Source organism: Prionailurus bengalensis, chromosome B2 (genome assembly GCF_016509475.1).
Source record: "Prionailurus bengalensis isolate Pbe53 chromosome B2, Fcat_Pben_1.1_paternal_pri, whole genome shotgun sequence".
Lineage (NCBI taxonomy): Eukaryota > Metazoa > Chordata > Mammalia > Carnivora > Felidae > Prionailurus > Prionailurus bengalensis.
Window position 1 is genome coordinate 47,239,411 of NC_057349.1, and position 15,910 is coordinate 47,255,320.

General features: G+C 36.0%; 1 protein-coding gene across 1 annotated transcript; it reads right to left on the reverse strand.

The window, feature by feature from the left end:
• Positions 1 to 257: 257 nt before the first annotated feature.
• LOC122490624 (beta-defensin 110-like) lies at positions 258 to 5,663 on the reverse strand. Its single transcript, XM_043593249.1, has 2 exons — positions 5,609 to 5,663; positions 258 to 688 (listed from the first exon to the last, which is right to left on the reverse strand). The coding sequence occupies exons 1-2, from the start codon at positions 5,661 to 5,663 to the stop codon at positions 540 to 542; spliced, it is 204 nt and encodes a 67-aa protein (XP_043449184.1). The 3' UTR covers positions 258 to 539.
• Between the last annotated feature and the right edge of the window lie 10,247 nt (positions 5,664 to 15,910).

Consider the following 15,910-nt stretch of genomic DNA (forward strand, 5'->3'; position numbering starts at 1 on the left):
GGACAGAAATTGGAGCTGATTATGATTTCCTCTGCTTTTCTGTCCTTATACTGATCCTTCTCTTACTTCAGCTCTTTCTCTGATGAGCAGGATCTGCATTCTCAATTCCTAGTCTCACAAGCCCTGTGGATTTGTATCCGTTCATGGGATAATCTATAGAGCAGTGTTTAATGATGAAAATGCAGCACATTTCCATTGGAGGCTTCCATTTCAGGAATATGTTTCTCCCATTTCTCTGACCTAGGGTTTCTCACAACATTACTTATGTCAACCCACACAAAGCACTTAGAATTTTTGATAGTTCTTGGGGAATTCCCATAAAATAAATTCTGCTTACTTCTGGTACCAAGAGATCAAGAGAAAATGCGGTGTAAATGCACCAGGTACATGTGTGACATAGAACCACTTGGGAGTGGCTCAATGTTAAATTTTATTTAATTCTTTGAGATACACAAGCCTTGAAGTATACTCTGGGAAGACTTAGTAACACTGGTCCTCTCTTCTTGGAGCGTGTATCTCTTTCTTGTCTTCTGTCAGCTTTACTTCTGCAAGCAGCAATGGGTTGCAGGTCGCATGCAGTAAGCAATCCTAATTTCATTTTCCTGGCACTCAAGTTTACATCGGCCATTACCCTTTCTGCACTCTCTCCTCAAATCCAAGCTACCATAGTGGGGATATTTCTTTCTGGCTTTAAGAAGGAAAGAATGACTGAAATTAGTAACTTAGCTATGACACACCCATATTTTAAAAGGAGAAGGTCCAAGAAGTAGAAGATTATTGTGTAGGTCAAAAGAAAATGTCCCCCTTCTAATTTATGACAGGGAAAATCTTACTGAAGAAAGTTTAAGCTCATGTACTGTCCCTTGATGCAAGTAAATCCTGAAAATTAGAAAGTGCCTTGGACCTAAGTTAGGTGTGCCAGCTTGCTTCCTTACAAGTGACTGGACAGTAAGTAACTCAAGGATAGTTCCCCAAATCAACAGCCCAAGAAGTGCTCATTATTTATCTTCTCTCAGGTTTGGCCTCTACAGTTATCCAATTGCCTTTGAATTCCCCCTTTTCTGCTTTCAAAAATATTATTTCGACACAACGTTGTGTTTTTTGAGTTCTGCAAGTGACTTCTATTGTAGATTTATTTTACTTTTCTAAAATCTTGAGAGACAGGTAATCTTAAGCAATTCGTCCGAATTCCTACAATTCCCCCGGGTCTCTTGGGATTTACATCCCCAAAGAAATTATTTAACTTAGACACGTGTCTGATGACAGCACTGATTTAAAAAATGGGAATGACTAGAGGTAAGGCCATTGTTAGCCATGACATGATTTTTAACATTACCAGTGCTCTGAACTACATGTTTTGTTGTATCATTTAGAAATTGATTTTCACTTAAAGTTTATAGTTAAAATAGTTGGGGATACTTGGGGAATTGGGAGATATTGGTCTGATAGGTTGTAAGATTCTTTACAAGCCAAATATATTTTAAGTTTATATTTCACTATATGTGCTGGCCCATTTGTTTTCATAAACCGTATGTTTTGATGCATTTTTCATAGACACGTCATTTTACTCATGTGGTGAGATTAAAGGGAACTGGTGTGGGAGAATTCTGAATATTGCAGATGGCTGACTGAAGGCCAGATTCAAATATTTTTGTAAACTCGTGGTATGAAAACAAATAAACTTTGCCACTAGTTTCAACCATAATTAGGTCTAGTGTTCCAATCAGTCCCCTTAAAGGCCAGGCCTTTCTACCTAGACATGCTGTCTGCATTTCCAACAGTTGGTGGTAAGTAGTGATACTTCTCGGTGAATATATGGACTCAGAGCTACATATTCTATATTGTTGGTATACAGAGCTGATATAAAATCTAGCTATTTTATTAAAATTAGCTCTCTTCTCACTATAACTGATGCAATGCAGAATATGACACAATTTACAGTAGAATAGTTACATTGCACAGATTGAATGCTAACTTCTAAATGTCGTTATTTATTCTATAGTTTCTGAGAAGTTACTATTATCAAACCCATGTATGATTTGCCAGTGACAGAAACCTGAATTGTATTCGACAAGAGGACTGTCACACTTGATGGTGTTGATCAATATTCCACCTTAAACTGACCTCACCCCTTCTCTTATTCATTCTTTGTCTTATTTCACCTTTCTAAAAATATTGTCTCCTTTCTTGTCACGTTCAGCTCAAAATATAAGTATTCCCCAGGCCTGTGTGTTTGGGTCACTGACATTCACCTTTGCAAGCCTCCAGTCACTCATTCAACTATTAGGTACACCCCTTGTTAAACGCTAAGCCAATCCCTAGTGCAGGCTTTCTCCCCCTAAACACTATTGTCCTTCTGAGTTGGACAATTCTTTGCTGTGGGATGCTATACTGTTCACTGAAGAATGTTTAGCAGCATCCTTGGCCTCTGCCCACTAGATGCCAATAATACCTGTTGTGACAACCGAAAACGTCTCCAGACATTGCCTAATGTCTCCTTGGGGGCAAAGTTGCCTCTAATTGAAAACGCTGTTTTCAGTGATTAAAATTACTGTCTTGTGATGCTGTGATAAGCCAAACATAACTGTCTCCACCCTCAGATACATTGTTTGCATACTGTCTTCTCTCTGATGTGTCTGTGGATCACTTTCAGGAAAGTAAGCTCTTTTTTCAGGACTCTCACAAAGCATTTTGTATGTATCATTCATACTGCATCTATTAACATGTTAACATGCTAGGGAGTTTCATTAAATAGTATATAAAGTTTTATTTAATATATAAGCTAGAAATGGACAAGGCATTTCCTAAATATTTTTCAACCCATAATTTCTTTTTATTTTCACTCACCTGCTGTTTTATCCTTTAGGCTACCATTAACTTCCTTGGAAATGGGGGGGAGGGGAAGCATGACAATTCTTGCCGCACAAAGCTATACTATCCCATTCAAAGTGTATGTCAGATTTAAAGAAAAGTGATTATTGGCAATAACATATTTTTTTTCAGTTTGTCAGGTAAAGTCAAACAATACCTGGGAGTGAAACAATACTTTATTTCTAGACATTTGGTGCATTTATAACCTCTATAAATGAAGAGGAAAGCTAAATGACTTCAACAGACATTTCCCTGCATAGACAATGGCTTTTATCTGGACATCTCTTCATCTATAACAGTCAGAGTGAGAAAAGAATGAAAATTTTCTGTCTCAATTTTGAGTAAGGAGTTTTACACTTTGCAGGTGAGATATAAGAACAACCGAAGAACTCTAAAAGAGTCACATATATGACAATTCAGTTCGTGTAGTTTAATTCAACCCCCACATGTTGGTGAGCTATAAGTTGAAAGACAGCATTGTTATTGTTTTATTATTTTCTACATGTCTAAATTTTCTATCATACTTCCTTAAATTTGTATGGAAAAATATGTATCCTGACATATTTCTTTTACTTTGAATTTTTTGTTGTTGTTGCTGGTAAGGGTAGTTTTCTAAAAGTTTGGTACATGTGTGATTAACAAGGTCAATGACTTTACTTTGAAAATATAAGAAAAATATGCAAAAAGTTAATAACTTTGGGGCGCCTGGGTGGCGCAGTCGGTTAAGCGTCCGACTTCAGCCAGGTCATGATCTCGCGGTCTGTGGGTTCGAGCCCCGCGTCAGGCTCTGGGCTGATGGCTCAGAGCCTGGAGCCTGTTTCTGATTCTGTGTCTCCCTCTCTCTCTGCCCCTCCCCCGTTCATGCTCTGTCTCTCTCTGTCCCAAAAATAAATAAACGTTGAAAAAATTTAAAAAAAAAAAAGTTAATAACAGTGATGCACTGATGGTGTAATCTATGCTACTGTTTCCCCACTGTATCCCCAACTGGTGTTTTTTTTCTCTCTTTTTTTTTCTTTGAGAAAGAGAGAGAGAGGGAGAGAGAAAGAATGAGAATGTGCACGTGCACGTGTGCGTACACACAAGTAGGGGAGGGGCAGGGGGAGAGGAAGAGAGAATCTTAAGCAGGCTCCATGCCCAGCACAGAGCTGGATGTGGGGCTTGAGCTCAAGACCATGAGATCATGACCTGAGCCAAAATAAGGAGATGAAGACAACTAACTGAGCCACCCAGGCGCCCCTCCCCAACTGGTTTTGAATCTTTAAGTCTACAGGACACATGACTTTTCAGTTTGTTGATAAATGCACAAATGACTTTAATCATTGGTAGGAGCACCTGATATAGCTGTTAGGAAGAAAAAATAAGTTCCTAAGACATAAAAATGCTTGACATCGCAGTCTAATCATGCTAGCTATTTTGAAATTAAAAGAAGAAAAAGATTTATCACATGTTAAAAGCTATATGAATCTGCATAGAATTTCTTTTTCGCCCTTTCTAGTGCTGGCAAAGAAAATCCAGAGATCATTTTCTAATAAGTTTTGAATGGAAAGAAAGGAAGTTATTCTCTTAGTTAAATGAACAATTAACTGTATTCTTTTGTTACTTCATTGATGCTTGACCCCTATTTAGAATTTTATCTACTTGCAACCTCTAAATGATAATGTATCAGTTTATTAAGTATATACATTTTTAGATTGTCATGATGGACTTTATAGTATTCACAATGAAAGAATAAGTTAATTTATTCTCTTAGGCCTCTGTTATGATTTCTGTTGGGCCTTAAGAAATCAGCCAGGTACCAAGAAAGGGATATTTTTCCTAAGAGTGAGTGACTTTGAGCCTAATTTTAATGCCAGTTAGGTAGACTTGAGCTACGTCTTAAGGTCTTTAAATAGAAAGTTTGAGACTCAATGATCTCTTCTTTCCCAAAATGTATTATTCTATTTCTGTAAAATTTATACTTACACATTAACTCAGGAGGAGAGAATCTTGTTACATACCTGATGTGAGGAAGTAGCCTTTGAGGGTGGAAAAAAAATCTCATGAAAAATATAGCTCGTGTATTTGTATTACATTCAACATTCATGTGATCTGTAGCACTCAAAGACAGAGGGCAGAGACCAGAAATATATAAAGAAAAGCTAACAACAGACATGATTTGCCTGTATGACAAGAACAGAATAGTAAGAAAGGCTTCTGATAATCGGAAGTAGTATACTGGCGTAGATTAAAAAGGAGGAAAAGGTAAATTGATCTTTGTCTAGCACTGAATCATCTATCCCATACCAGTTGATTATGCTAATGAACAATTTTTCCAGTAAGAATTGTTTCAGTAACAAATTGTTTCAGAATGAAGCTGATAAGACTAAGGTATTGATTTAATCTTTTAAAACTTTTTATTTTGAAATCAATTTAGATTTACAGAAGAGTTGCAAGGATAATAGAGGTGAAATTCCCATTATGGTAAACATCTCACTCAACCATGCTACATTATCAAAACTAAGAAATGAGCATTGGTATAATACTATCAACTAAACTGCAAATTTTAATCACATATTACTAATTTCCCCACGATTGTCTTTTTTTTTTTTTCTTATTCTTGGGTTCAGTCCAGAGTACCACATTGCATTTAGGATAAAAATTTTTAAACCCTATGTTGTTACCATATTTTTAATAAGCAACAACTTGTGTTTCTGCAAATTAATTAGCATAAATAAGCCCATAAATATTTACATGTTACCTGGTAAAATCGTGACCCAAAAGAGCAGAATAAAGAAAAAGAGATGAATCTTCATGGTGGAGTTTCTTAGGAAAAAAAAAAATATGTCAAAAGATCTTTTTCAAGTCAAGTGTTTCCAAATAAGAAAACAGAGAATGCTTTTATTTATAGATTCTCCAGGGAAGTGGTTTTAACTACTGAGGCTTATCAATAGCAAGAACATTTGTATGCTTGGTTGAATTGTGCCATGTTGAAAGGACATGGTCACAAGAATTATTACTAAATTTTTCTCATAAAAGTAAAACCTGCTTGTGTTACCTTAAACAGACTCTCATGAAAACATAACTTTAAGAGACTTGTAAAGGAAATGTGTTTGGATTGCTAAAAACATCAGAGTGGAAATGTTATAGTAATACATTCCTCTATTATATGTTATATATGATGATAAATATTCTAGTATTTTTAGTAAATTTAGTATTTTAGTAAATTTAGTAAATTACTGAATGTCAAAACTATAGGATTTTATACCTATAAGCTTCCATTGAAATCACTTTTGTTTGCAGATGAGAACCAGGGAGATTAAATGATTTATTTTTATTCATATAATGTGTAATTATTTTTTTATTTTGAGTTTTTATTTAAATTCTAGTTAGTTAACATATATGGTAAAATTGGTTTCAGATGTAGAATTTAGTGATTCATCACTTATATATATAATGTGTAATTTTTTAAATGTGACATGATCAAGAAATTCTGGGTTCACTAAGTATGGGGAATACTCTATATAACGGGTTTTAAAGTATGATTTATGAATGTTTTATAATAAATCATTTGATTTTACAATTCTAATGTCTAATGTCTTTAATTCTGTGATGGAACTAGAAGTATATTCTGATCCAATCTGCATATTGCCCTCATCTATTATTTCATATACAGGAGGAAAAGCTGGAAGTTTTACACAATACCCAGAATCTGATGCTGTAAACACAGAACACTAATTGATCCTCTCCTACCAGAGTCAAGGGATTTTCTAGGACAATGGTTCTTAAACATTAGCTACATCACAATCCCCTAGAGGGCTTGTTAAAAACAAATTGCTAGGCCCCACCTCCAGCATTTCTGATTTAGTAGGTCTAGAATGGAGCCTAACAATTGCATTTCTAACAAGATCACGGAACGCTAAGACTGCTGGAAGGGGCCACGTGTTACTCAGAGAAACCAGATTCATTCATTCTATTAAACATCAGAAAAATGAATCCCAGGGTCATAGGATCTATGTCACAGATGAGTAAAGAATGTGGGGACTGCTTAGGGATAATCAAATCCTCTTGTATTACAGGTGACAAAGGTGAAATCAAAAGAGATTAACTTACTTGCCTGACATTCGTTATCCTTTACCCAAAAATATTTCAAATGATAAAGTACAAATCAAATGTAAGGAACTTGACTTAGCTATGCTTTCTTTTTGGAAAAGAAAAAAAAAGAAAAGAAAAACCCTGAAAATTCAGCCTCAGCTGATAGGAGAAAGACCACTTCAATGTATCACCATGCAACATTTAGTCAACAAATGGTTATGGAGTATTACCATTTGCCAAGATGGAATTTGCTATAAGCTGATGGCATCTAAGAAGAAAAACCAGAGTTTAAATATTAATGTGGAGGATGACATCAACCGAAGTGGTGGGATGAGAACCTCTGAGAACCTGCCCCTCAGGAAAAGCAATGAAAAAGCTCCCGAAAACTGTCAGAGTTAACTTTTTCAGAACTGTGAAAATTAACAAAAGGCTAGGAAAAACTCAGAGCGCTGATTCAAGAAAAATGGCTTGATATGTTTATTTATTCTTTTTAAATTAAAATTTTAATCACCTTCTTAAAATGTTTTAAGTTTATGTTGAAATATTGGTTATAATTTTCATGTGTTGTGACAATACTTTTCTTATTGTGTATTAGGATAATAAACTCATGTTTATGTATTTTTCTTGGTTGGATTTGGATCATATGTGATTATGTGATTATACATTTTGATCCAAAAGTAGGTAGTTTGGCTTAGTTTTTTCAGTTCCACAAAGCCTTTGCACTGAAATGCTAAGTATTGCCATAGCCACTCTGAGTAAGATACATTAATATATGTGATTAATTTGCATTTACTGTTATGAGGACACAATGAAGTGTGACTTGTCAGAAATTATTGCTGTTTATACATGCCTCTCATTTGTATGTATGTGATAATATGTATTATAAATATTTCTTAAATATTTTACAATACAGCATATGACAAGAGGATAAAACTTTTAAAGTATTTACCTAAACTAGTGGAGAGCTAGTCCATGTGTGCAAGAAATATGTGCCTCTACAGAATTAAATGTGCTAAGATTTTAGTAGACGAAATACCAGTACGAGGAAAAGAAGGGAGTCAGAAAAGGTTAGATCATTAGACTGGGATGCAAGGCTGATCCTGAGTGACATAGATAAAAAAAAAAATGTGGTTGGATGCATCCTTAGGCCCCAGTGCAAACTACAAAAGGAGTGGCAAAACCATAGAGGACTACGCCCACAGAATCAGCAATCTGAGGAATCTTGTGTCTCTTAGGAAAGTGTCTACTCTAGTAACCTTGCTACAACCAATCATTGGCTGGGAGCAGCCTCTGAAGAGTATTGCCTCAGCACAAATGCAGAGGTTTATCTCAAAGCCTAGCGGCTGGGGCCCTTGATAAATCACAGTCACATTTCATGGCTATTTATGTCATGTAAACTTATTTCTTTACCTAGGTTTGAGGAGCACCTCCTCCATGATCCCTTTGGATCCTTCCTCTTAAAGGCAAACGTAGAAGATATTTACGGATTTATACTATTATTGATCTCTGGGTCTCAACTGGTGCTCATTCATTCCCTCCTCTACTGTCCGTTCTGATACCCTTCACCCTTAGCTATCACATCAGCAGGTTTTGTGGCTTTTCTGGAGATGTGATCTCACCCTTGTTCCTTATGAGTTTGAGCCCTTGATGATAATGGCTTTTTCAATAGATTGTTGCTGCACATATCTATTCACAATTACAATGGAGCAAGGCAATACCACAAGCGTTCTGCACATTCCATACTCTTCAATTTCCTTGCATTTGTTCTGGATCAGTAACGGGGGCATCTGCTTTTGCAATGTAAAGGATCTGAAATCACTTGAATCTAGAATCTTTCATTTGTTAACTTCAAAGGTTTCTGAAGAGACCATGAGAGGGTAGGTCTACTGAAAGACTGTTTTTAAGTAATACTTCCTCCAAATTTTTGGCCTGCCTGGGGTTCACCATGATTAGTTAGCCACTAACTCCATGGCAGATGAAATTGGTTCTTGGAACTACACTACTGTAGCATCAACTCTTTGCGTGTATGACATCATCAAAGGAGGACTGCAATGAAAATTCACCATGTCCCTTCTGACAAACACTTCTTTCGGCATTGCTCAAGCTTTAATATTAAATTTTATTACTTTATTCATTACAAAGATACAAGAGCAGATGTTCTCACCTTTGAATGATGCTAGGAATGATCCTGTTCTAACTTCATACACCTCTTTGTTTCATTCTGTCAGCCATTGTTTGTTATAGTATACTTACATAATAGCATAAAAAATGTCACAGATCCAGTGTGGTAAGAAATATTTTCCTGTTCATTAAAGATAATTTTACCCTGATCATTAAGTCTTTTGCAACTCACATCCATAGCCATATTGCTACATTTTTTTTTTCTAGTTCTGGCAACTAGAAAATAGGAATAGGTGAAATTTGTAATCCAGCCATGGCATGTGAAGCATCCTGAGCCATGAGGATTTAGATCAGGGGTCAGGAAATGGCTTTCAGGCAAAATTTGCCTATTGACTGTTTTCATAAATAAAGTGTTTTTGGAGCACAGCCACACCCATTTGTTTTCATGTTGTCTATGCTGCATCTGTCTTTCGCATAGTAGATTGCAGCAGACATAGATGATGTCTTCCTTGAATACTTTATAAAAAGTGATTATTAAAAAAAGTGATTATTCCCTCCTTTGACAGCAATAGTATGTGTTTCTTTATTGTTTATAAGCAACAAAAATTTATTTCTCATAGTTCTAGAGGTTGGGAAGTACAAAATCAAGATGCGGACTTGGTGTGTGGAAAGGGTTTGCCTCCAATGTCATAGATGGCCATCATCCGGCTGTGTGCTCACATGGCAGAAGCACAGAGGGACCTCTGCTGGGCCCCTTTTATAAGGGCACATTTCCCATCATAAGTGGTTCCCTTGTTTGACCTAATCACCACCCAAAGACCCTACCTCCAAATACCATCGCATTGGGGATTAGGTTTCAACATGTGGATTTGGGGGGGACACAGACATTCAGCCCACAGCAAGCTAGTACAGTAGATGGTATCAGTGTCCACAGGGAATATCCCTTCATCCAGCCATTCTTAATTTGCATGTAGGGTCACATTCACCTGACATTAGTCCCAGCATGTCAAACTAGATTTGCTTCAGATACTCACCCTTTTTTTTTTCTTTTTGGAGTTTTTATTTATTGAGAGAGAGAGAGAGAGAGAGAGAGAGAGAATGGGAGAAGGGGAGTGGTAGAAAGAGAGAGAGAAAGAGAGAATCCCAAGCAGGCTCCTTGCTGTCAGCATGGAGTCTGAAGCAGGGCTCGATCCCATGAACTGTGAGATCATGACCTGAGATGAAATCAAGAGTTGGTCGCTTAACCGACTGAGCCACCCAGGCGACCCATTCAGAGATTCACTCTTGCTGAGCTAAAGCAAACATTCCTCCTTCTTCCATGGGAGTACTGTAAGGGTTGGAAAGCCTTTCCAATAACGTCCTCATAATACAAACCATCTTTAATATATATTATCCCCTTTCCTGGAAGACTCCCCACCTTGTCTTCTCAGGATAGTTATAGTGGATCCAGATGTCCTTCTGCCTCTTACCCTCTTGTTGTTGTTGTTGTGAAGGTATAATGACACATAATATGATACTAGTTTAAGGTGTACAGCATAATTATTTGATATCTATGTATACTGCGAAATGATCACTAAAATAAGTCTAGTTACCATGCATAGTTAACAAAAATTTTTCCTTGTGATGACTACTTTTAAGATCTACTCTCTCAGCACTTGACAAATATGTAATACAGTATTATTAATTATAATCATAGTGTTGTACATTACATTCTCAGGACATTCATTTTATAATTGGAGCTTTGTATCTTTTGGCCCTCTTCACCCATCATAGTATTTTATTTAAATCACTCCTATGGCACATATACATTTTACCTTCATATGGAATTCCCCTCATACACAACCATATAAACCCCAGAACAGGAAGAAAGACCGTGAAAATGCCTGCTAGGAAATTTGCTTACAAAGAAAATTTAAAGGCATCTGTCTAGTCAGAAATCATCATAAAATTTTCCTAGGTAATTTCCTACCTCCAAAACACTACAAGAAAAAAAATGTAGCCATTAAGATACTGTAAAAAAAAGAAAAATAATGTCATTAATGTCAAGCTAACCATCATGTATTGGTTAACTATAAGCCCTACATTATTTTCATTGCTGTATTTTCAGTTTTTCCTTTCTCTCCTCTATCGTGACTCTCCACATTTATTGTGGAAATGAATGACTACAGTTATTACATAGAATAAAACACACAGAGAAAGAGAGAGAAAGAGAGGTATTGATGAAATAAGGAAACAACCTTTTCATTTGTAGGCATTCCCAAAAAGTAGACCTGACTACTAAGGCTTATCCGTTTTGAGACCATTTGCATTCTTTGTCGAACAGAGTCACATGATATGCTAACAGCTTATAGTGAGGAAAAGTCTATTTTATTTTCATACAAAATATCATCTATCTGTACTAATCTTAAAATGCTCCTTTTTAGGGAAGACTCTAAAGGGTATTATCATTCCACTAGTAGTGGATTTAACTTACTAAAACATCAAGATAAAAGTGATACCTTAGTGATCCCATCAATATTTTACACACGCTTCAAAGACATTTCTCATTCTAAAATCAAAATATTCAAAATTCTTAATATTATGACACCTAGTACCTTAGAGCTAGAATTTACCACAGAGCTTTTTTATTGCAGAGATGGACACAGTAAGTGAATTGTCACAGTTTATTGTATGTATAGCGATTTTAAATGTATATGATAATAAGACTGGAGATTTGCTAATATTTCAAAAGTCATCCATGGGGCGCCTGGGTGGCTCAGTCGGTTGGGCGGCCGACTTGGGCTCAGGTCATGATCTCGCGGTCCGTGAGTTCGAGTCCCGTGTCGGGCTCTGTACTGACAGCTCAGAGCCTGGAGCCTGTTTCAGATTCTGTGCCTCCCTCTCTCTGACCCTCCCGCATTCATGCTGTGTCTCTCTCTGTCTCAAAAACAAATAAACGTTAAAAAAATAAATTAAAAAAAAAAACATCCTAACCCACTTATGTATACCTCCTAAGCAGAATTATTAATATCATGGCACAAAAAATCTTATTCATTAAGTCCAGTACTAGGCTCTAATTTTTTGCTGTGTTTTTTCGGAGGTATTTCTGATCCAGTCCACATTTTCCATATTTGGCGCACACACACAAAAAAAACAATGAATGAACAGCACGACTAACAGCAGAATATGTAGGCCACCATCAACTGTTAGATTAACCTGGAGTTCTACCTGCCTCCCAACTACCTGTCCATGTCTTACTACTTTGACTATAATAATGTGACTCAACCAATATTATGAAGAAAGAGAACACACTAAGAAAGGGCTAATGATCCAGAGCCGTGAGATGGCTGAATCTTACTTCAGGATTTCAAGAAACCTTCAGAAAATGAAGAAAGAACAAATGAGCTGAATGTGATGGAGTATGCATGATCCTTGGAAAAATATGTGAATTAGTTGCTAATGAAACTGTAAAAACAGGCCAGTGAAAAAACTGATCCCACTTCCTTGAGATTTGTTAGATGAAAAGACAGGTGAAACCCATCATGTAATTAGGTAGCCATGTAACCGACTTGCACAAGATGGGGCCGCGGAATCTGACATGACAAGCTCTTTGACAGGTGTACACGGGGAGATAGTGAAAACAAGGTTCAGTCTTAGCTGCCTTGCCCACAGCCACTGTGTTATCTTGCCAAGGCAGCACATACTTGTTTGCCTGAACTTTTCTTTTTTGTAAGTTTTCCCAAATCATCCTCTTGTATTTCCTTGTACCATTCCTTTCAATAAATGAATTTGGCATCCCCACCCCCATCCCAAATTTCATGTGTAGAACAAAAATTCTTCTTTTTTAAGATTTTATTTTTAGGTAATCTCTATACCCAACGTGGGGCTCGAACTCACAACCCCAAGATCAAGAGTTGTAGGCTTTACCAACTGAGCTAGTCAGGTGCCCCAGAACAAAAAGTCTTAAATAATCAGAAGCTGATCCTCATTAGTTATTATTTCTCATTAATTTCTTCTTATAACACCCTAAACAGAATCCAGAAGTTGGGATTAAAGATCAACCTTAGCTAAATGTCTCTCAGTGAATGTTACTCTTCTTGCTAAGTGTAATGGGAAAATCACAGAGTCAAAGAATATTGGATAATATTTAGGCATATTTTTTCTCTTGATTAGGATTATTAGGAGCTTATACATTTTATTAATGTGGTTTATGAATAAAACATTATCTGCCTTTCTTGATCCTCTCTCCACTGCATTTGTCTATTTATTTAATTGGTTTCTGTTCATATCTTCATTATTTCTCTCATTTTATTTTCCTTGATTTATCCTATGATCCTTTCTAACTTACTAAGTTGGATACTTAGGTCATGAGTTTGAAATACTGTTTTTCAAAACATAATCATTTATGGGAATAAAATATTTCACATCACAAATCTTGATATGTTATGCTTCCAAAATGAAAAAAAAAAAAAAGGTTTCAGAATCTGTGTTAGGTCATTGCACATTTGAATTGTGCCACTTAAGAAATGAATGACTTTGAGGGAAGCCTGGGTGGCTCAGTCGGTTAAGTGCCCAATTTCAGGTCAGGTCATCATCTCACAGCTTGTGAGTTTGAGCCCCACATAGTGCTCTGTGTTGACAGCTCAGAGCCTGGAGTCTGCTTCAGATTCTGTGTCTCCCTCTCTCTCTCTGCCCCTCTCCCACTCATGCTTTGTCTCTCTCTGTCTCTCAAAAATAAATAAATGTTAAAAAAAAATTTTTAAAGAAATGAATGACTAAAAGACACCTCTTAATTGTACTTCTCTTTTAGGTGTGACTATGATGAAATTAAATACCTATGTGTTTGAGTGCACATATGTAGTAGGTCTGCACGTGTTGAGGTTCCAGCCAATGATATTTAGAAGCAAACTATCTACAGTTTTAAGAAGTGTTAAAAGTCTATCAGGCAATAATAATAATAATAAGTTTTGATATTATTTCAATTAATCCTCATAATTCATGGAGAATTTTTTAGAAATTACAAAAATAAAAGTCTCAAAGTTTAAGTGACCTGTAAAGATACCAGCATTTGGATATCAGTCCTTGTGTGTCTAACACAAGAACTAGAACTCTTAACTGAAATGCGACTCTTGATCAAATCCTATGGAATCTACATTTTAAGAAAAAGCAATGCAAAAATATCTCATTCAAATTTAAGCAGCATAAAGTTAATTAAGTAAACTATAATAGATTTAAAAATATTTTATCATGTCAAATATAAATAGTGTGAAGAGTGTTTTTTCTCACCCTTTTTATCCTCCTTCTACTGGGTTTTTTTTTTGTTGTTGTTTGTTTCCTTTCTGTGTTTGGTACCACATAGACTCAATTCTCTTTACTACTTACAGAAGAAAACAAATGGTCTATTCATTAGCAATATGGCTTCCAGTCCTTTTGGACCTATCAAAAATTTTTTTTCACCATCTCAGATAATAAAATCATAAAAAAAGTACGGTCTATTAGCTGGTTAAATGGGAAACAAAAACTTTAGATCAATAAATGAATTCTATTTATTTGTATTCCAAATTATTTTTGCACTTTCCCTATTAAAAGTCTTTATTACTTCTATGGGACACCTAGATGGCTCAGTCGGTTGGTCATCTGACAAGCTCAGGCATGATCTCATGGTTCTTGAGTTCGATCATTGACTCAGGCTTTGTGCTGACAGCCCAGAGCCTGGAGCCTGCTTCAGATTCTGTGTCTCCCTCTCTCTGCTCCTCCCCACCTTGCACTCTATCTCTCTTTCTCAATATTAAATAAACATTAAAAATATTTTAAAAAGAGTCTTTATTTCTTCTTACCTCAATAAAATTGTTGTGCAGACTTTCAGAAGAAAATAGCAAGTTCATAGAAGTAAAATCACCTGAAAAAAAAGTATAGATATAAAAAAAGAGATAAAACTTCAGAAATAACTTTTATTTTCTTTTAAAGGACCCAGCTGGCTTGTGACAGAAAAGAAATCTAATTTATCATCTGTTACCTCTAGCCAAATCAAGCAGAGCCAGAGGACATGATTCTGTCCTCCCCCGTGGATTTAACTGAGTTCAGGCATAAGGAGAACAACAGGACTTCACCAAAGTTCTCTATCACTTCCTTTGCCTTGAAGCTAGCAGCCATGAGCTTTCTCTCCACAGTTCCAAAGTCTAGTACTCACTTCCAATCTTAGATTGGTGTTTCAGAAGTTCAGAAAACTGTGCTTAGTTTGGGGAAATGTTTACAGACGACAACTATTATATTTCTCTTTGTATTTTCTCCCATTTTTCAAAGAGCAGTAGCCTTATAGATATAAAATACATTATTAAAAATTAGTATACTTTGATTATAGACTATTTTAGATAATGTTTATTAATGTTACTTTCCTGTGTATAGTAATGACGCTGTGGCATAAAGGAAAATATCATTCATTGTATGTAGGGGATACATGCCAAAATATTTCATAAATTGTAATGATAGCTGAAATTTACCTTCAAATAATTGTAAGACAGAGGAAGAGAATACCACACACACATATACACACACACACACACCCCAAAATAGCAACATATTAACAATTGGTTAGATGAATCTAGATGAAAGGGATACAGATATTCATTAGTAAACCAGTCTACAACTTTTGCTTAAGTTCTATATTTTTTAAAATAAATTTGACACAAATAAGTAAAATCTTTAAACCACTGGGTTAGTCTAATTTTTTTTATCACCATATACAATAGTACTCTACATGGGGGCACCTGGGTGGCTTGGTCAGTTAAGCATCTGACTCTTGATTTTGGCTCAGTTCACGAGCTCATGATTTGTGACATGGAGCAGCACCTTGTGGGGCCCGCATCAG

Excerpts from the sequence above, each read along its gene's own strand:
- LOC122490624 (XM_043593249.1), bottom strand. The coding sequence starts at position 5,663 with ATGAAGATTCATCTCTTTTTCTTTATTCTGCTCTTTTGGGTCACGATT. Across the intron at positions 689-5,608 it reads TTGGGTCACGATTTTACCAG|CCAGAAAGAAATATCCCCAC; the intron begins GTAACATGTAAA and ends TCCTTCTTAAAG.